Source organism: Sporothrix schenckii, assembly GCF_000961545.1.
Source record: "Sporothrix schenckii 1099-18 chromosome Unknown Cont44, whole genome shotgun sequence".
Lineage (NCBI taxonomy): Eukaryota > Fungi > Ascomycota > Sordariomycetes > Ophiostomatales > Ophiostomataceae > Sporothrix > Sporothrix schenckii.
The window spans coordinates 4,607,681-4,628,909 of record NW_015971145.1 but is presented as its reverse complement, the minus strand read 5'-3'; the positions used below and the strand labels follow the sequence as shown (position 1 = coordinate 4,628,909).

At 55.3% G+C, this 21,229-nt stretch overlaps 5 protein-coding genes across 5 annotated transcripts; 3 read left to right on the top strand and 2 right to left on the bottom strand.

Annotated features, from left to right (window-relative positions):
• Positions 1 to 1,401: 1,401 nt before the first annotated feature.
• SPSK_08791 (uncharacterized protein) lies at positions 1,402 to 3,400 on the top strand (the record flags this gene model as incomplete). Its single annotated transcript, XM_016735378.1, has 2 exons — positions 1,402 to 1,523; positions 1,567 to 3,400. 2 exons carry the CDS (start codon positions 1,402 to 1,404, stop codon positions 3,398 to 3,400), a joined length of 1,956 nt encoding a protein of 651 aa, XP_016588206.1.
• A 3,143-nt stretch (positions 3,401 to 6,543) lies between these two features.
• On the top strand, positions 6,544 to 11,978 carry SPSK_08283 (membrane-tethered transcription factor; the record flags this gene model as incomplete). The annotated part of the gene is made up of 3 exons (XM_016734887.1): positions 6,544 to 7,563; positions 7,664 to 11,620; positions 11,712 to 11,978. The coding sequence occupies 3 exons, from the start codon at positions 6,544 to 6,546 to the stop codon at positions 11,976 to 11,978; spliced, it is 5,244 nt and encodes a 1,747-aa protein (XP_016588205.1).
• Positions 11,979 to 13,117: 1,139 nt separating this feature from the next.
• SPSK_08479 (protein NRD1) lies at positions 13,118 to 15,992 on the bottom strand (the record flags this gene model as incomplete). The annotated part of the gene is made up of 4 exons (XM_016735075.1): positions 13,118 to 14,790; positions 14,871 to 14,970; positions 15,503 to 15,748; positions 15,873 to 15,992. The coding sequence occupies 4 exons, from the start codon at positions 15,990 to 15,992 to the stop codon at positions 13,118 to 13,120; spliced, it is 2,139 nt and encodes a 712-aa protein (XP_016588204.1).
• Positions 15,993 to 17,357: 1,365 nt separating this feature from the next.
• SPSK_10917 (uncharacterized protein) lies at positions 17,358 to 17,825 on the bottom strand (the record flags this gene model as incomplete). Its single annotated transcript, XM_016737152.1, has 2 exons — positions 17,358 to 17,443; positions 17,528 to 17,825. The coding sequence occupies 2 exons, from the start codon at positions 17,823 to 17,825 to the stop codon at positions 17,358 to 17,360; spliced, it is 384 nt and encodes a 127-aa protein (XP_016588203.1).
• An 803-nt stretch (positions 17,826 to 18,628) lies between these two features.
• SPSK_09045 (citrate synthase) lies at positions 18,629 to 20,284 on the top strand (the record flags this gene model as incomplete). The annotated part of the gene is made up of 3 exons (XM_016735626.1): positions 18,629 to 18,748; positions 18,873 to 18,937; positions 19,048 to 20,284. The coding sequence occupies 3 exons, from the start codon at positions 18,629 to 18,631 to the stop codon at positions 20,282 to 20,284; spliced, it is 1,422 nt and encodes a 473-aa protein (XP_016588202.1).
• Between the last annotated feature and the right edge of the window lie 945 nt (positions 20,285 to 21,229).

Below are 21,229 nucleotides of genomic sequence, written 5' to 3'. Positions count from 1 at the left end.
GTTTATACACCATGGCCCACCTGTTGTTTATCTGAGAGGCGTTTGTTTGGGTTGGATGTTGGACGTTGTTTTGACCTGCTTTTACATCGTACATCATGTGCTTCCCAGTCCTATCTACAGCTGTATTTTTTACTGCTTTGAATTTTGCATTGCTGCCGGCGTTAATGCATTTCAATTTGCTTCGTTTGAGCATGCCCCTGTATCTTACTCGCTAAATCGATCACCTAGCAAGACACTACGTTTCTTTTATATTCTCTATACCATGTGCAACTGTATCTCTTCCCACAATGATTGCAAGGCTGGTCGTACTTTCCTCGACAGTCGTTCTCTTTGCCTTCGCACCTTCCCCGGTGTTGACTGTGGACGTTAAATGTGGAACTCCTTCTCCGTTAGCGTGCGCTGGCCAGGACTTTGTATCTTACAACCAACGGCAAGAGCCCCTCTGCCCACTCTTAGGCGTGCACTTGCCAAGTATCTTGACATTAGCTTATTTTTACTTAGAGCCGTTTTTTTCCCTTAAAGTTTTCTTGCTGCTGGAAGCCTGCTTTTGCATCCCTCTTCTTCCTAAAGACCGTTCACCACCGTTTGAAGCCAATCTTCGTCTTATCTGTATCCTGACTGCGCCTCGCTTCGACGTCGTTTGCGCTTGCGTTTGCCCTCAGCAAGTATTTCCTTTGGCTCCGATCACCAACTGCATCACAGCATAATTCCTGGCCAATCACCCGGCTGCATAGAGTCACACTTGTCAAGCAGACATTCACCCCCTCGCCCGGCTGTTTTCGCACTGCAGCTACTCTGCGTCTGTATATCTTGTGCCCTGTGCAAGGTTCGACCGTTACGTTGCTATCATCATCATTGGTATCTCGACATCGACAGCATTTCGATACCAATTACGTGACCCACGCTCCCTGTTTGCATCATCTTCTCTTCTAATCAAGCACCACCCGATCCAACGGCCTCTCTCGCTCTAGAGACGAGGCTTCACCGGGAATTCTGGAGTTTTCTGCGGAAAACGCATCGATCGCCTACAACCGCCCCCATGATTCAATAACACGAGCCGTGTCCCCCGTGCCTCTCTTTGCCACGGGTGTCAATCCTCCAACCCCGGATCTACCAGTTCCGGGTTGCGAACTCCACCTTTCACGATCCACGCGCCGTCCAAGACCTAGCCGGCACACTGGCCGACCCCGGTATCCGAAAATTGTCGCCACGGGCCCTGCTCTCCCGGCCGCTCCTGGCCTTGCGCCGTTGCTGCTGATTCGCATGAGCAAGGACGACTCGGGCGTGACATAATCTTCGACATACGCTTAACGCCGTCTATCCTACTTTAACTTTACCCTGTATTTCCACTGCATTTACAGTATCTATACGCCCCGTCGTCCGAAGCCACTGCGATCCGTCATGCCGACTTTGGCTTTGACAGACTTCAACATTGTGGTCAGCGTCCTCGGAGGATGGGTTTCCTTGTTTGGGCTGGTCTCTTATCTCTGCAAAGAGAAGTTCTACCTGTCTGAAGCTTGTAGGTTCTTTCCAAGCGCAAGAGTCGGGAAGGTATTTTAAGTGAAGTTCTGGCCTGAACGTTAACCCGCCTGCAGTGATTTCCCTTCTGGCTGGCGTGGCCTTCTCTCCGTCGGGCGCCAATCTTATTCGGCCTCTCGAGTATGCCGGTTCACAAGCCAATCTCGATTCGGCGACCCTCTACTTCTCGCGGCTGGTGTTGGGCGTGCAGCTTGTTCTCGCTGGTGTGCAGCTGCCCAGCAGGTACCTGCAGCATCAATGGCGGCCGCTGACCTGGCTTCTTCTCCCCATCATGACGATCATGTGGCTCGCGACCAGCCTGCTTATCTGGGGCCTCGTTACGCCTCGTCTGTCGTTTTTGCACGCGCTGGCTATCGGTTCGTGCGCAACCCCGACGGACCCAATTCTGTCCAACGTTATTGTCAAAGGCCGGTTCGCCGACCAAAACGTCCCCGTGGAGCTTCAACACATCATTATCGCCGAGTCTGGCGCCAACGATGGCCTGGGCTACCCCTTCCTCTTCTTCGCCTTGTACCTGATCCAGTACATTGGCTTCGACGCGACTCCCGAGTTTCCGGTGCCTGAAGGCGGTGCCGGCAAAGCCATTGGCCTGTGGTTTGGCGAAACGCTTGGATACACCATTCTTTTGAGCATCGTCTATGGCGCCGTGGTCGGATACGTCGCAAAGGAGTTGCTGCACTGGGCAGAGCAGCGTAAGTTTGTGGACCGCGAGAGCTTTCTTGTTTTTGCCATCTCGTTGGCCCTGTTCATTGTCGGCACATGCGGTCTTATCGGAAGCGACGACGTGCTGGCCTGTTTCATCGCTGGCAACGTCTTTACCTGGGACGATTGGTTCCGCCTCGAGACGAAAGACGATTCTCTGCAGCCGACGATCGATATGCTGCTCAACGTGACCATCTTTATGTGGTATGGTGCCGTTTGTCCTTGGTCGTCGTTCCTAAATGGCCCTGTGCCGCTACCTCGCCTGGTTGCGCTCGGCATTCTCATACTGCTGCTACGTCGCCTTCCCTGGATCATGGCCATCCACAAGTACATCCCGCAGATTCAAGAATGGCGCCAGGGCATCTTTGTCGGTTTCTTTGGTCCAGTGGGCGTTTCGGCCATCTTTTATCTTTACATCACGCTGGACTTTCTCGAGAAGCTGTCGCCCCAAAGTCTTGACGACGGCACCGATAACCCTGCTAAGCTCCGCCCCGATGTTGCTACTCTCGGGGAGACCGCCAATACTGTCGTGTGGTTCTTGTCGGTCGTCAGCATTGTCGTACACGGCCTGAGCGTCCCACTCGGCAAGCTGGGTTTCTATTTGCCGCGCACATTCAGCCGCGCCCTCCCGTCGTCCCCATCGTCAGCGTCTCTTGGCAACAACGACGGGGTCCTTACCGGCCGGCGTGCGCGGAACGGTCCCTCGCTACCCGCCTTCCGAATTGGCAGCCGTGTCAACACTCTGTCTATCCAACCTCACAGGGTCGGTCCTGGTGAATCACCGGTAGATGCTCAGGTCTCAGAGCCGCCCAACGTACAGCCCAATGGCGACCAAGCTCAGCACAACGGCGGTAGCGGGGATACGGATGCCGATAAGCAGATAATTGGCAGCTCGTCTTCGCTTCCGAGTGGTGGTAATCCGGGCTCTCGGCAGATCTACCGTATTGGCGGTTCCATCATTCACGAAATCCCTGCCGATTCAAGTGGAAGCAGCAGCCCTATCCGGCGCCCGGTGTACGTGGGACCTGAGAACGACGGCGGCGAGCCTACCAACAACCATTCCAACTCACCGTCGCCTCGTCCCTTGGCTATGTCAGCAGCGCCTCCTCCGCCCCCGAACCGGACCATTCGCTTTCCAGATGAACCGCCATATGTGTAACTCCGTAAAGGCGAACATGCCGGTGTCGATCTTCCTTGCCGGCTCATCTTGACAATCTGCAAACCAAATATGTGCACATTATGGATGCCGAGGAGATATTTAGTAAAACGGCCAGAGGAAAAAGAGCTCGTTTCGAGTGAAGTCGGCTGTCTTGATGTGCATCGGTCAGTTAATTGCGGAAGAAGCAGCATCAAGCACCAAGGCGGCTCTTTTCTGCGGACCAAGCTCTATTTGTACTGCATCGTCTTTTCTATTCCGGGGTCGTATTTGCATCTTTCTATTCCTGTCGTTTTCGCTTCAGATACTTTGGGTCTCGTCCTTTTGGTTTTTTGTGTACTTTTTCCATCTAGACGAGATCTATCTACAAGCTATTGTTTTGGAAATAAACAGTAATACTCCCACCACTCACACGCTTCTGGGCTGTACTTTCTTTCCTGTTTTAAGCCAGCAGCCTTATCGTATTCCCCTTTGTAAGTCTTGATAACTCCCACATTGGCGAAGCAACCTACGGGATGTTAGGCGATTGTCGTTGCATCTTCTTTGTCTGCGATTCAATTGGGCCAATTGCCCATGCCCCAGTTGCCAAGTTTTGTTTTGTGGTTGAGCTGCAGCTTCTGTCGCACGTCTTTTCTTCCTGCATGCATGAGACGTGCGTTGCGTTGGGGATGCTGGTGTTAACGACAAAGCCACTTTGCAAGAAGGCCACTCCATGCTTTCAAGCTGGCCCACTCCGTTCTCCAACCTGAAGAGTATTTTATGTTAAGTAATCGTCACCTTGTTGTACGGAGTCCTGTCCGATAGTCTCACAAAGCGGGGCCAGCCACGAAGCGAACCTCGAAAGTCAGCCCCGGAAGATAGCATTTCCAAGCCAGGCAACAGGTGTGCAGGAAGTATCTGCGTGTTATCTAGCCGCGATCTTCCCTCATAGCTCCCGTATGGACCAGAGCCAGTTTGCAACTCCCTCTTTGACTAATATGAATGCCTTCTTGAGAAGAAAATAAATCATAATGACCTGGGTCGACGGTAGCACTTAATTTTGTGTGTCTCTGAGATATCTGAGGCGTCTTTGTTGCTGATGGACCCTTTTCCCTGCATATCCTCCCAAGGGGCCTGTCGACTTTTGAAGAACCCCTACAGTGGCTTGGAATGCTCTACCGACTGGGCAATGTGATTCAAGAAAGCGAGATTGAAAAAAGTTTTTGGTTGTGCCCTTGCATCAGGACATTGTCTCACATTTTTCGAGCCTTTCGTGCCTTTCGTGAGGGTTCAAAAGGAAGTTTGTGTGAGATATACCATACACTTCCTTTGGTATCGCCCTTGTGACCAGCCCTTACGTATCGGTACCGAAGTGCCAAACATTGCCAACAACAAGACTGCCAATAACCATTTGCCTCCATCGTTCAGTCCACTTTTAAGAATGTCATCGGCGTATGTTCTACTGTATGAGAGGCTATTGTCATCGGAGTCCTCGGTACGTGTGCCAAAATGCAAGGACATGCCAAATATAAGACATGCACGTGTATCATGACAGGTGCCCATGCCTGCTGCCTTGTCGTTTTAGCTACGCTGTCCTCTGAAGTGTTCTTTGCTCCGATTCTGTATTGTTCCTCTCCCTTCTGTCCCGAGCAGGTCCCCCGTGCAGCCCGCTGTTGGAAGACGAAATGAACAGATGATCCCACCACCAGGCCTGAACACGCTTCCACGATAAGAAAAGGCCACCGTCGACTCTTCAAACATAACAAGTCCCTCTTAGGCTTTCCCCTTCCCTACCAGGCTGTGGTCATCATCGGTGACACAGCGTGTTCCGTAGGCAGCCTGGAAAAGAAGTCACCCGTTGACAGCGGACGCGGCCTATCAAAAGTGTTGGGACATAACCAGTTTTTACTGTTTTACCACCAGCACTAAACCCTTTTCAGTGCCACCACCCTCAAAGAATATCTGGTTTTACGGAGTAGTTAACTTACCATTAGGCCTGCCCAAAAGAGGGGGCGACTTGGGACCAGCAAGTTCAACCCCGTAGCCTTTTCCCGAAAGCCATGCCATATTAGCATGGTGAACGTACCAATGACAACCCCCCCTCTGTTCTCTAAATGTCAAGATAGTCCGCACTATTAGTTCACCAGCATAATAGGGGCAGATACCTCAGTCTCCCTCTTGTGGCGTCTTGGCCTCTTTTTTATGGACCCACAAGGCTTGACAGGCCAATCACCGTCCGGTGACCCTCAGCGCGACCGCCCTTTCCTCTTTAACCAGGCTTTGCGGTCTTTCCCAAAAAATGTCTCGTCGTTGGTTCATTCCTCCCCTCCGCCACTCGCTCTTTCCCCAGCGTCCAGAAACGAGGCCATAGCATCGTTCGTTCCTGCCTTGACCAGCTGTAAAATTACTACTACCTGCATTTTGGGCGGGATTGCGACGACGGCGAAAAATTAGGAAGGCCCCGACTCGGATCACATACGACGGGCAAATTTATTTCACTCTCACGACTCCGGATTTCCAAACAGCCTCCTCCTTTGACACTGCCAACGCACTTGTTTTTTTCTTAAGCATCGCTTGGCCTTTTTCTCGTTTGTTTTGTTCGCTCTTTTTTTTCGACAGCCTCCTTCCCGTTCCCCACTTCTCGCTCTTTCTCTCCTCCACATTCGAGTCAACTACTGTGCCTTTGACTGAAATCGATTGGGACGACACATCAAACGTTCACTCCAGCACGCAACGACACAACGGGCCATCGGAAGCCACGTACCACATTTTCCGTTTCACCTTCAAATTGGGCGACGTTCCCACCGCCAGGCAGCATCGTTGAGCCCGTCACGACCCTGCTGTTCTGCCCTGATAGGCACAGAGTCAACGTCATCCATTGACAATCGCCAAATTCCCAACGGATTTTCCCCTGACGTCTCCAGCCCGTCGAACGCCCACAACGCCGTCCATCCGAACTCCAACACGTTGTAACGGCCCGGCGCGGACGGCAAATTGTGTACCGTTTCAATTAGGACCACCGTGTCCCTTTTTTGGCGAGATTGGCCGGCACTGCGACCCAGCAGTCGAGATTCGGGAGCTGGGCGACAAAATATCGCTCTGACCGCCCACCCGAAGGCCGTCTGCCCCCTCCCGACCCTCCGTACATCCTCGTCAGATCAGAGGACATGTCTGACCAGGACACGTCCTTCGAAGCCCTCGCCGCCTCTCCCGGCGATTACGCCGTCCACTCCGAGTGGATGGGTGATTCCCCGCCCGCCTTGACCGTCGACTTCATCCAGAACCCTCACAATCAGATTCATCACATCCATCAAGTAGGCGGGAACCAGAATCCACAAGCACATAAATCTCGGGGTTTCGACTCTACCACCGCCGGCGGCCCCGGCTCCGGCAAACCAGGCATCGGCAAAGACCGGCTTTTGGCCGACGACTCATCGCTGGCGCTGTCCCAACAGCAATCCGTTTCCTCTCCCGAGTCCCTTTTGTCGTCTTTCCAGGACTCGTCCTCCGATATCTCTTCTTCCAAACAAACATCCTTGACGGCCTTGTCCAGCCTTGCCGGCGGAACACCAGCAAAAAAGAGCCGTGGGCGATCGTCAAAGGGCTCCACCATAACGAAGGCCTCGTCCAACCCTAGTCGCCCCGCGGGCACCGCAGTACCAAATCCTGCAGCGCGGTTGCACCAACAGCAAACAACATCTGTCGGAGACGACATTATGATGACGGATGAGGGGCTGCGTGCAGGTGACGACCTTGGCGACAGCACACAACAGAACTGGAGTTTCCGAGATTACCTGCGTCTGGACGACGACCAAGACGACGACGAGGACGACCATAACCAGTCTATGAACACCGAGAGCGACGGCTTTGCCACGATCGATCCCAAATCTATCCAGAATACCCCAGGATTCGGTGGTGCCGAGGACGCGTTAAACCAGGAAGCAGCTGCCGGTCTCCGCTCCAGTCTCAAGACAGAACCAACCGTCGGCTCGGACTTGAGCCCGTACAGCGGCGGGCCCTCTCCTCTGGAATTCGTGAGCGCTACGAGTAGCCCGACTCCCGACGACCTGACGATCCCCGCCTTCAACACACCGCAGCTATTTTCTTCGGCGGTGGCCATGTTTGGCCAAGCGCCCACCGACAGTGCCACAGAACAGCGCCGCAAGGGGCACAACAAGGCAGCATCGGTAAGTTCATGCTGCCAACGCATATCTTCCTGTCTACAATTTGCTTATGCACAACATCGGTTGTTTTCTAACTCAGCAGCAGCAATATTCTCTAAGCCAGTCTATGAACAACCTCAACACGGCCGCTTCCCGTGAAGTTTCGCCCGTCTCCAACTTCGTTTTCGGCCAGGGCCCGTCACCAACGGCATTTATGCAATCTTCGCAGTCGCCAATTGATTCCAACGATTTTCGATTCGGATTTTTGGGAAACGGCGGCGCCGATCCGATTCAGATGGCGTCCAACTTCCTGTTCCCGGAAAGCATGCCCGCGAGCCCGACGTCAGTTTGGCAAGGGAATGTCCCTCAACAACAGCAGCTTCTGAACAACGTAGCAGCACAGATGCCAGTGTTCCAACAAGGCCCGGCCGCTGCAACAACAGCAGCAGCACCGTTGAACAACCAGCGACAACCGCTTCGATTCTCCGTCGGTATTGAGCCACACAAGTCACGCGTTGAGACACAGATTCCCGTCACGATTCTGCTGTCCTCCTTGCCACCGGACGTCACAAAGCTCCACCTGCCACCCCACACCATCTCGAAACCCAAGCTGCTCGCGAAAAATGCACCGGAGCACTCACCGGACACACTCGAGCTGCACACCATGGTGGTTTGTACGAGCGCCATGGCGAACGAGGCCAACCGGCAACGTGCCCTTGAGCGTGCTGCCGCCTCTACGTATGGCCCTCAGGCGCGACCCAGTGATGACGCCAGTGGCGAGGACGGTGACGACTGCCGTCCGGCGGACGGTGGTGAAGTCTGGATCTGCAGCGGCTGCATCCAGAGAGAGCGAAAACGCGCCAACCGTAAGAAGTCCAAGAAGCCAGAAGACGATGAGGGCTGGAGCCGTGACGAGCATCGGCGCATCATTATTTTCAACACGAACGAGATCAAGGACTGGCAGCACCCCACGGCCGCCACCAACTTGGGCCCGCAGAGTGAAAATGCCGCCATTGTCATCCCGATGCGCATTACATGTTACTGCCGGCACCACGGCGAAAAAGCTGGCTTCCAGGTGATCTTCACGTTGAAAGATTACCGCGGCCAGGTTTTGGCGCAGACGATCTCGCGGTCCATTATGATTACCGACGATCACAAGACACCAACTGCTGCATCTGCTGGAAGCGCCTCGGCAGCGCCCTCAGTCGTAGACGGTGATGCCTCGGCCGGCGATGTTGCAGACACATCGAAGCCTTCTTCTGCCACAACAGTTGCACCCGCATCCGGCACAAAAGCTGCTACCAAGACTGGCAAGAGCAATCGCACCTCCCAATCGTCCTCCGACCCCTCTGCACTTAAACGCGGATCGGTTACATTCTCGGCTCCAGAAATCGACAAGGCAAGCAGCTCCAATGCAAACTCATACACCTCGGCTGCGGTTGCGGCTGCTGCCGCCGCCTCTTCTTCAGTAGCGGCCATGGCCCGGGCGCTCTCGAGACCAGCCTCGCCGGATGGGCTTAAGGGTCACTCAGCCAAAAAGCGGAAGTCGAGCGCTGGCGTCCCTGGCGCTCCGGGCGCCGCAAAGGTGCCATCGGGGCTTGCCATGACCCGTATCGAGACGTCCCCCCAACCACAACAGCCCACCCAGCAACACGTGTCCGACTCGGGAAGCCGTCGTGCTGCCTCTTCTACATCACCGGTGGCACAGTTCTCCAACAATTCTACGTTCTTGTCACCGCCATCCGGATTTGTGCCTGATACCATGGCTGCGGCTGTCGACATGGCTCTCCGTGCCGGTGGCTCGGGCGACCCCGATATTGACAGCCTTGCTGGAATCGTCCCGATGAACGCGGATCCGATGCCAACCGGCCCGTTGACACCGAACAGCCACACCGACCAGACAGCCGCGTATATCAATGGCAACCGGTCGGGAAGCTTCGACAACATCGGTCTCTCGCAGACACCCATGTTCTCAGCACCAACTTCAACCCACCCGAGTCGCGCTCCGAGCCCTAACGGCCTCCGGGGTCCCATTCACATGTTCCAGCAGCAGCTCTTCCAACAGCAGCAGCAGCAATTACAACAGCAGTTGAACCAAGCACAGTTCTCCCAGCAGTTCCAGAACGGGCTTTTCTCGCTGCCTATGTCGCTACCTCAGACCGATACGACACCGACTTCGCAGCCGGTTGTGCACAAGATCATCCCGGCCGAGGGCCCCAAATCTGGTGGCATCGAGGTCACAATCTTGGGAAGCTCGTTCTACCAGGGTCTCGATGTCATGTTCGGTGACCAGCGCGCAACGACAACAACGTTCTGGGGTGAGAGCTCTTTGGTGTGTCTTGTGCCGCCATCGTCTATTGCCGGCCATGTTCCCGTCACGCTGCGCCAGTCAAACCAGCGTGGTTCGGCTCAGCCGTTCGCTGCCAATCAGCAGCGCATCACATTCAAGTATCTTGACGATGACGAACAACAGCTTTTACGCGCCGCTCTTACTGTCTTATCTAGGAAAATGACTGGGAAGATTGAGGATGCGCAGGACGTGGCCCGACGGATCATCGGCAGCGAAACATCGACCTGGGGTACATCCGGTGGCGGAACCAGTGGTGGCAGTAGTGCCGGCAGCACCCGCGGCGTCTCTGGCAATGTGGCGGACGTGGCTTCCAGCACCGGTGGCCCCAACTTTGAGACGCATCTGCTCAAGGTTTTGGAACTGATCGACCTTGACGACTCGTCTAACCAGACGCGCCTGAATATGCAGCGCCGCACCACTGGCCACAGCATGCTGCATCTGGCCTGCGTTCTTGGTATGCACCGGTTTGTGGCTGGCCTGCTCGCCCGCGGCGCCAACCCCGATGTCCGTGACAACGGCGGCTACACCCCCCTGCACCTGGCCGCCCTCAACAACCAGCCCGAGATTGTGCGCCGCCTGATCCATGCCGGTGCCGACCCGACGATGCGCACGCTGTCCGGCCTGACGGCGTCGGAGGTCACAGCCTCACGTGAGGTGCTTCGTGCCATTAAGCGGTTTGAGCGCCACGCCCGGTCGCGCAGCGGCGGCTCCCTTCACAGCCGCACTAACAGCGCGGCTTCGCTACGGTCTCTGTGGGAGCCCATGAGCATGTCGACGATCCGCCGCCGTGCGTCTGGCGCTGGTGAAGAGGTGGAGACGGGCGACTCGGAAGACAGCAGCCGTGCCGAGGTGGATTCCTCGTCATATGCCGCCTCTGGTGATGACGAGGCCAGTAGTGAGCAAGAAGGCGACGTGGAATGGCTCGATATGCGGCCTGGCTCACGTGTCATGTCGCGGGGCTCTCTGAGCATCCATGGCCGACACGGTGTCCGTGACACAAGTCCCGACCCCCTCGCGGCTTCAAATGTTGCTGCAGATGCGGCTGCCAGAGGAGCCAATGTCCCCGCGGCACTGGCATCTCCGGCGGCCGCTGCCATGTCTGCCTTCAAGGAACAGTTGTCAGCACACTTCCAGCAGCTCATAGCCCAGATCCCGCAGATCCCCAACAACCCGCTGCCCGACTACTACCAGGCCTACCTCAACTCGGCGGCTTTCCAGCGCATCTCATCGCTGGTTCCGAACATCAACATCAGCGGTGCAATGGGCTCGCGGCCCAACTCGTCAGGTAACTCGGATGCTGGTGGTGCACCAGGCACCAAGGAATTTGAAGGCCGCTGGTGGGATCTGTCGTCGCGCATGACTGGCTCGGCACCGCCGCCTGCCTACGAGGAGATCTTCCCGCAAAAGAGTGGTGCTATGGACACGAAGCAGGCAACGGCAGCCGCCGCAGCGGCCGAGGCTGAAGCCGACACTAAGTGCGCAGCGCTGTACGACAACCAGCAAGTCGAAGAACTCAACCAGCAGGCCACTGCCGCCAAGACCACCGCCACCACGCAGATCGAAGACAACGGTGGGGAGATTGACGACGAAGAAGAGTGCCTGGCTTCGACGCCCGTTCTCCAGATCGGCCGCAAGCACCAGATTACCAAGGAACAGCAAGAGAACTTCCGGCGCGTTCATAAGGAGAAGCGCAAGGGCCTGAGTTCTGACACGTTTCTGTACACTGTCTGGGTACGTATTCTTATTTCTTTTACTTTTTTGGGGTCTTCGTTTGGTCTTTACTTTATTCAACCTATACACTCTACTAACATTTCAACAACAGATTCCGATCCTCCTCGGCGTACTGCTTCTGTGGCTCTCTGGCGCCCGTGCTTGGGACTTCTTCCCATCTGTCACCTTCAACGTGCCGTACGCAACCAGCCTCAGCAACCCTATCCGTCCTACCAGCACGAATGCTGACAACGGCAACAAAGACAAAGACAATGTGGCTGGCGAGAAGCAAATATTACCTGACCCTCCCGCTGTGGCCGCGATTCCCAACAATGACGCACAAGACGTCCTTGGAGGGATCCACGGCATCGTCGTATAACCTCGTTGTTGCCTGTTTCGACTCCATCGCAGGTCTGCTGATCTATTTCTACAATATTTGTTTTATCACCCCTACCTACACATTCTTCCTCTTTCACGACTGCATCACTATTCTTCGTCTTCTCACTTGTTTTTTCTTGGGAAATGGATAACTACATGGTCGCTCATCTAGGTCTTGATTTTGCTTTGCGCAGTTGGTTTTTAACTTTCTTACGCTTTGTTGCTTGTGCTTTTTTTTTCACCTCTCGCTTGTGAACTCCCTTAATTTTGGCTCAGCGGCGTCGGCTGTATGTAGTACGACTCTATTTTGTGCACTGTTTTGGGGGTTTTATTTTATTCTCTTGTATCTGAGAGTTGAAGATCAGGACCCTCATTTTCGTTTTTATTATTACTGTTCTATCGGGTTAGATTCCATTTACATATCAACGAAGGCTTGCTGCCTTTTGTTTTCATTTTCATTTTTTGTGTGGGTACGCGTCTTGTGTTCTTTTGGTACAATGTAGTGTTTGGTGTATTCAAAGTTGGCTTTCACTACTCTGTATGAGTCAAGCTCGTGTCATGGTGTTGATCTCATTTATTCCACGGAGTTTTCATGAGAATTTATTGCTTGTCGTGAGACAGCCCGTGACAATGTGAAAGACAATCAGTCCGGGTCTCGTTAGGGGTATTGAGTATCGTAGTGGTAATAGGACAATGTAAGCATTTACATTGTAAAGTCAACACCACATTGAGAAATCTCATGTATAGTTTTCGTACGTAGAATTAATTATGTGAATAAAACAATAAGCTAGCGATCCACAAACCCGTTATCAAATTCATGCCAAAATCCAGAAAACCGCCATAAACGGGATATTTCCTTGCTCTTCTGTCCAGATGCCATTTTATTTTGTACTCCGGAATCCTCCCACCAATGACTTTGAAGAAACAAGTACAATGCAGTCCTCTCTTATAGGAGAACCGACTGAAACTCCTCAATCCTCCCACTGATAAAACTTGAACGGTCCTTTAAGCAAAGCAAAACACAAAACACAAAACAGACGGCTCAACATGTTACGAGGGCGTCATGTTGCCACAAACAGAGAGAGCAAAATACAATGAGAATGATGAAAAGAAAAAGAAACCCCGAAAAAAGAATAGTGTTTACTCGGGCGCAGGGAACTGGAAGCCAGGCGGGAAGACAGGCATGCCGTTGGCTCCCATGGTCAGGCCAAAGGGAAAGCCAGCTGGAGGTGCCGCGCCGTTGCCGTTGCTGGTTTTGCTGTCGCCCGGGCCACCGCCGCCGCCATAGTTCAGCTCGTCACCAGCACCGCTGCCGTTGCCACGACGGTCGTAGCTACCGCGATCGTTTCTATCGCCGCGGTAGTCACCACGCCGGCCACCTCGCGGGTTGATGGGCACGGTGTTAGCGTTGGCCATTTCCTCCTCACGACGGGTGGAGCGCGGGCCGTTGACGCCACCGCGGTCGGTCTGCATGCGGCGGCTGATGGCTTTGGACGATACGCCGGCACCAATCTCAATGTCGGGCTCTTCGACGACGAGGCCAGTAGCGATCGGGCGGCCGCCACTGCCACCCCAGGGGGCGGTCAGGAGCCACTTGCGGTCGGCTTCGGTGAGCTTCGCGATCGGGATGATGCTGACACCCTTGGAGTAATCGCTGCAGTCGCGAGGGCCGAAACCGACGCCCCAGCGCGTGCGCAGGCCGAGGTCATCGGCGCCGCGGGCATGCTCCATGCCGTCTTTTGCGGCCTCGGCGTCAGCGCGCGTGTACATCTTGACAAAAGCGTGGCGCTTCTCCTTGTTGACAATGCACGTCTGGACGTCACCAAAGCGGGTGAAAATAGCACGCAGCTCCAACTCCGGGATATTGACGCCACCAACAAAGAGGGTCCGGCTCAGCACACGGATCGTATTCTCGGGCAGGGACGGGTCGTGCTCGACAAACTTGGAGCCGGGCGAAGGGGGCTCGGGGTTGCGCGGGCTGCGCCGACCACCGCTAGGAGGCGAGCGCTGACGGTAGTCACGGCCGCCGCCGCGTCCATGGTGGTCGCGTCCACGCGGCGAACTACGCCCATCCCAGTGTCTGCCAGGCGAACGAGACCGAGACCGACCACGGCCAGGAGAGCGACCGCCATAGTTGTTTGGGGGCCACTGCGGCGCAGCCTGTGCAGCACCGCCCGCGCCTGCAGCGGCAGCGGCCGCCGCAATAGCTGATGGGACGAGCGAAGGAGGGCCACCGGTGGCGGGTGCGCCGTTACCAACCTGGGCCAAGATGCCCGAGATCTGGTCCAGAGAAAGGCCCTGAGCAAGGAGAGCCTGGATAAACAGTAGGTTCTGCTGAACGTTGGGCGCAGCGCCAGGTTGCGGCTGCGGCTGTGGCGGCGGTGGTTGATGCGGCTGCTGCTGAGACGCGGCGCCAATGAGGCCGGCCAAACCGGCGAGGGCTGGCGGCAGTTGGGAGTTGGGGGCAGGTGCACCGGGGGCAGCGCCGGAAGCACCATACGGGCCCGGAAACGGGGGCTGCTGTTGCTGTTGCTGTGCCGGGGGCATCTGGAAAGGAAGGGGCTGCTGGCCATACTGTTGTAATGGCTGAGCCGGCGGCTGTTGCTGCTGCTGGCCAAAGGGAACTGCCAGTGTCGGCGGTGTGGCCGTCGCGGGCAGCGGCGCCGCGGTAGATGAGCTCTGCTTGGCCAAGTTGGCGAGAGTCTCCATAATGTTCGGTGGCAGGGCCGGAGGACCAGCAGGCGCTGCAGGCTTGGCGGCGCCCTGTGTCAGAACATTGGGCGGCGGGCTACCCGGCGGCGTCGTTGAGACATCTATAAATGCAAACGGATGCGTTAGGTCGTCGCTCGTACGAGGTAAGGACGTGGTGAGCTGCAAACGGGAGGGGACCTACTGGATGCTGAAGCATTGAGCTTCTCCTTGAAAGACTCAATCAGCTGGGGAGAGAACGTCTGGCCCTTTTCCCAGATATCGACGAGCTTCTTGATTTTATCCTACACGCAACGACGGGCGAATGTGAGTATGTGAACGAGGAAAAAGGACCAAACCAAAAGCGGCGAAACAAAATACGAAGCGCAAAGGCAGACGGAAATGTGTGAGAAAATACGTCAAAATACGACGAACGAAATGCAATACGCGTGAAAGACCGGCACTAGAGACACGAGACGGGATGACGAGTGCGAACAGGCAAGCTATCTCGCCATCTCGCCAGACGAGTGGCGAGCAAAAAGAGGAATACGACAGTAAACGCAGCAAACAGTACGCTTGTCGTCTCGGCAAGCCGCAGATGCAGTTTACATTTGCAACCATCTGTCCTCGACAGCAGGATGCAACCAATAGCCATCTGTGGGCAGCAGCAAACGGAGCATCGGGCCCTGTGGTCTCTGTGGTCGTTTGCCAGTTACTGGTCGACGAAGCTACTCTCGTCGCATCTTTTCTCATGTCTCTGTTCTCTCGTCCCCGTCCATTTGCTGTGTCATGGACGACGTTGTAAATATCAAAACTGTGACATCTCAATGGGCTTACCTTCTGGTCAGCTGGGGCTGTCGACAAGATGTCGGTCATCAGCACCGGAATCAGCTCGGTTACTCTATTCACGCCTGCAGCATAGGTGCCGTCCGGGGCAGACCCGTTGACGGCCTGGCCCTGCTGCCGGGCCTGGTCCAACCACTTGCGGGTTACAGAATCTACGACATAGAGCACGCCAAGCTTGTGCGTGCCCGGCGTCTTCTTGAAGTGTGTGTATAACTTTTGGATGAGGACGGATTCGGACTGGACAAGACGAACAAAAAAAGTATGTGTCAGTAACTGGAGCGGTGACAAGACAAAGACGAACTCATAAAAAGCGTTCATAAGCATGACTGCAGAAGGCACGAGACGGCTGGAATAGAATTACCTGGACGTTGGCGACACACAGTGCCGTCAGAGATGCGATGCGTGACCCAGAGACGCCCGGCGGCTTGAGGCCCTGCATGGCCTGCAAGCCAGCGTCGAGTTCGGCCACTGGTGATGCCATGGCTCGGTGACGTGGGTGTGGGTTATGTAACTGTAGGCGTAGATGTGGGCGCGGGGGTGGCTGTCGTCGTCGGCAGACAGCGTCAAAGGCCTGGCCGTAGTCTGCAGGTCTGCCTAATGCAAATACGTGCAGCAAACGGCTGGCGGTGAATATATACGCGAGGTCGATCTGAGCCTCGGGAGCCTTTCTCAACTCGGTCTATAGACGTCGAGGATACAGGTCTCAAGAATTCTGTCGTAATAACGCTCGGGGGGGTTCTTTGTCCCGATGATTTATGGCTTTTGAAGTCGCCGTGTCCAACGCCCCGTCTCTCTAATGCGCAAATATTTCGCTGCGAGGTGCCAGTGCACAGATGCCACTCGTTTCTCCTGTTTCTCACGGATCCTGGCCAAGCCCGGTTACAGGCCCTCAGAATGCAGTTTACTGTAGCGGAGCTAGTTGCGAAACGCCAAGATGCACCTTTTGGCCTCTGGCCAAATTTGGTCTGTCCAGCGGTACAAAAGCAACACAGCTAGAAGTGTACGGGGGCCAAAGAGATGCAGTGCCAAAGCTGCTTGCTCAAAATGTCAAAGCAGCCAACAAGTGGCAGAAGCTAGATTGTCGTTGGTGATGATCAGGCTTATGGAGCAAATTGTGCTGCCAGTTACGTCGTCAAGTTGCGCGGGCCACGAGAGCAAAACGAATGTTGCCTGGGGCCGTCGACGCTGGTACGTTATTGGAGTCGGGCTGATTTAGTTCTAGATGTTCTGGCCGATGTCGAGACCAAGAACGAAGACAGAGACCGATGGGTGTGATGATGGAATACTGAGGATGAAGACGTGGGAGGCAAAAGGGAGAAGAAAAGGGGGGAAACTGGTGCTTCTCAAATAGCAGGCCTACAGAGGGCGATGCGGATGGCCGACAACGTTCAGAATGACCACTGAGACGATCTAAATACGCAAGACAAAGTAGAAATTATCGCTATTACAGTGTCGCAGACAGTTGCCGATGGTTGTCGATGGTTGTTGATGAAAAAGATGGAAAGGCGTGATGGCGATGACAAAAAAAGTGTTTGGAAGAGGGAGAGTTTTCGGGCTGAGCAACAGCAAACAGAGAAGGTGGCGGGGGAAGAAAAACCTTTCATGCCGGCAGAGAGCATAACAGGTTGGCCAGTCATATCACGTGACTTTATTGTTCGATTAGTCATCCTTTAAGCTGGTGCTAAGTTTGCCGTTGCCTTACGTCCGAATGCGACTAACTCGGCTTTCGCGAGGCTATTCGCATCGCAGCCGAAAGCTGGCCTGCGAGTGGGTGTGTTGAATGGCGCCTGCAATGCCAGCGAGGAACCGAAGAGACCCGCTGCCAGCTACAGTACGGATATCTGCACTATGACGATGTGCTCGGTTTATTTGTTGCCTCGCTCTTGCCTCTTGTGGACATGGTATCCTCTTCTCGAAGGTGTGGCAGAGAAGCTATAAAAAGCAGCAGAAACTCTTGTAGAACAACATACACGATTGCAAGTCGTCTGACGTCAATGCCTACCCGGTGACACTCACCATCGCTGGTGCCATTGTCGCGAGCCGAGTGGCGCGGACACGGCCTATTGGCCCTCCAATAACGACCGCCAGCCAGCGCTTTCAGTGGCAATTCGCGTAGTATTACTTGACTGCTGTGTTGCGTTTTCCCGGAACCGTGAAGTGTAAGGACTTGTCTCGCATGCGAAAGGACATACGGATGGAGTGGGTGTGTGGGTAATACTTGAATAACCATCTGGACAATCACAGCAAACTCGGCTCCGTAGATGCTCCGCAACTCGCTCCCTGGTCCGAAGCTGGTGCCTTCCTCTTGCGCCATCTGATCACGGACAGTCCAGAGAGGGCAGTTGTGGAAAGCACATGGATTCGTGACCGGGGATTCGGGGAAACTGCGACAAACACGGAAAACACTGAAGAAATCGGAAAGATGGACAGGGGCTCGCGCTTTGTCTGGCAGCGCGATTCGCTACTTCGCTCCTGCCATCCGCTGTGTTGACAGTCGCTCATAGCGGCTGCTCGTCCAAAGGAAGATAGTGTCCGTCGATGGCTTTTCAGTGACTACAGGCGCTGTCATTCTCTTTTCCAGTCCCTGTGCCGACTTTGACGCCCCTCTCTTTTGCTCCTTAGCGTGTTCCCTGAAGTCCGGAAAGGCCAGGCCCCATTTTTATTTCATTTTACCATTCACCTCTGCGACAGAGCTACAACGCTTGCGGCCTTTTTGTGTGTTGCGGTGTCGTTCATTATGAGCGACAGGTGTGGGGGGGGGGTGTTTTCGTGTTGAATTTTTTTTCTCTTCTGATTCTTGACCCAACGAAGCTCTGGGCCAGCCGTCCCTTCCTTGCCATGTTCCTGTGGTCTCTACTACTCAGGCCCGGGCCTGGCAGGAACAACACAACAGTTCACGCCCCTCCATCCTCCACCTTCCGAGTATCCCCTTTTTCCTAGCCTTTCCAGCACACTTTCCCGTGCTGGACAAAAAAAAAAGTGGCCTAAAAACCTGCCGCTTCCCTTTTATCCCTCGACCTCTGCTTTGAAGCTTGCTCTCTTTTCCCTCCCTCCCTCCTCTCACGAACCAACACCTCCTCTTTTGCCCTCACAACAAACAAACACACAACCGTCACAATGGCTTCCGCTATGCGCCTGAGCTCAAGTGCTTTCCGCACTTCCCTCCGGGCGTCTTCCGCTTTCGGCGCCCGCTCCACGGCCTTCAACGCCGCTCGCTGCTACTCCGCCAAGGCCCAGGTACGTTGGCGATGGTCGGCGGTTCCGACGGGCGCATTGGTGCCCATGGACGGTCGTCGGTGACAATTGGGTGCCGACGGCTGCGAGAAAACGAAAAACGGCTGACCGAGATTCCAAAATACAGACCCTGAAGGAGCGCTTTGCCGAGCTGCTGCCCGGCAAGATCGAGGAGATCAAGGCCCTCCGCAAGTATGTGTCTCCTTTGTCGCTCGCATCGCGCCGAATGCCTGTAAAGCCGCGAAAATTATACACACGCAAACACACACACATATATACGGATACTGACAATTGCTGTCTAGAGAGAGCGGCTCCAAGGTCATCGACCAGGTCACCCTCGACCAGGTCTATGGCGGTGCCCGCGGCATCAAGGCCCTCGTCTGGGAGGGCTCCGTTCTGGACGCCCAGGAGGGTATCCGCTTCCGCGGCAAGACCATCCCCGAGTGCCGTGAGGTCCTCCCCAAGGCCCCCGGTGGCACCGAGCCCCTGCCTGAGGGTCTCTTCTGGCTGCTGCTGACCGGCGAGGTCCCGACCGAGCAGCAGGTGCGCGACCTGTCGGCCGAGTGGGCTGCCCGCTCGGATGTGCCCAAGTTCGTCGAGGAGCTGATCGACCGCTGCCCCACGGACCTGCACCCCATGGCCCAGCTGTCGCTGGCCGTCACCGCCCTCGAGCAGACCTCGTCGTTCGCCAAGGCCTACGCCAAGGGCATCAACAAGAAGGAGTACTGGGGCTACACCTACGAGGACTCGATGGACCTGATTGCCAAGCTGCCCACCATTGCCGCCCGCATCTACCAGAACGTCTTCAAGGGCGCCAAGGTTGCCGCTGTTGAGAAGGACAAGGACTACGGCTACAACTTTGCCAACCAGCTCGGCTTCGGCGGCAACGCCGACTTTGTCGAGATGCTGCGCCTGTACCTGACCATCCACTCCGACCACGAGGGCGGCAACGTCTCGGCCCACACCACCCACCTGGTCGGCAGCGCCCTGAGCTCGCCCTTTTTGTCCCTGGCCGCCGGCCTCAACGGCCTGGCCGGTCCCCTGCACGGCCTCGCCAACCAGGAGGTGCTGAACTGGCTGCAGGAGATGCAAAAGTCGATTGGCGGCGACATCAGCGACGCCAAGATCACCGAGTACCTGTGGTCGACGCTCAACAGCGGCCGCGTCGTGCCCGGCTACGGCCACGCCGTCCTGCGCAAGACGGACCCCCGCTACACCGCCCAGCGCGAGTTTGCCCTGGCCAAGATGCCCGAGGACCCCTTGTTCAAGCTGGTCAGCCAGGTCTACAAGATCGCCCCCGGCGTCCTGACCGAGCACGGCAAGACCAAGAACCCCTACCCCAACGTCGACGCCCACTCGGGTGTTCTGCTGCAGTACTACGGCCTGACCGAGTCGAGCTACTACACCGTCCTGTTCGGTGTGTCTCGCGCCCTGGGCGTGCTGCCCCAACTGATCATCGACCGCGCCGTCGGCGCCCCCATTGAGCGCCCCAAGTCCTTCTCCACCGAGAAGTACGTTGAGCTCGTCAAGAAGCTGTAGAGCGCTGTCTCTCTTTGTTTTTTTGGCTTATATTTCACAAAAAAATAGCGAGTTTAAACTGTCGGTGTGAACACACGGGGGAAAGAATCCACGTTTGATGCAGGGGTGTTTTTGTGTGTATTTGGTGGCACGCGCGGGCGCGTGGGCGCGCGCGCCCAGGGTTCTTGTGTCTTCGCATGTATTTCCCCCCTTGTATGTGCCCGAAGGGAGGTCCGTCTGTTGTTGACCGGTGCATGTCCTTCGTGGCATGTTCTGGTGTCACCTGGGCGGAAAAGCTTAAATTGTAATTTTTACCCTCTCCTTTTCTAGACTAGAATAGACACTTGTGATGAATGGACGACGAAACGGGAGGGGACGGTATGGAGTACATACCCGACGGGACCTGTTCACGGATGTCGCGCTCACGTTTTCTTACCTTTTTGTGTTTCCTCTCCGATGGACATTGATTTCTCTGGCCCTGAATTTACCAATCTCAACTTTCTACACAACCATTCTATTACTCAGAACCAATGACGATGCAGCGTCAAGTAGAACCCAGTACCGTAGGCTTCAGAGTGCCTGTGCAAATTAAAATCATTTGCAAATCTACACCAAATATGAAGTAGTCCGTACGAAGGGTCGCGTAACTGATCGCTGCTCCGGAGTCGTAAAAACGCAAAGAGCGGTAGGCCTCGGAGAGGGCTGCAGCTTTTGTGCTTTGCGCGTTCGGAATGCAAGACGAAAACATACAGACCCGAAAAAAAACGAGTTTACCCCAAATATACATCCGTAAATGACAACGTACATGGCCAATTCGACAAGCAGCCTTGCTCGCCGTTTTATTTTTGGATGCGGAGAAGGTCTTGGTCTGCCGTCCATCCACAAGTCCAAGCAAGACAGAATGGTGAAAGTCCGTACGGCGACTCGATGAAGCTCCAAAAGCAAAAGCCCTAGCTTTGGGTCCCT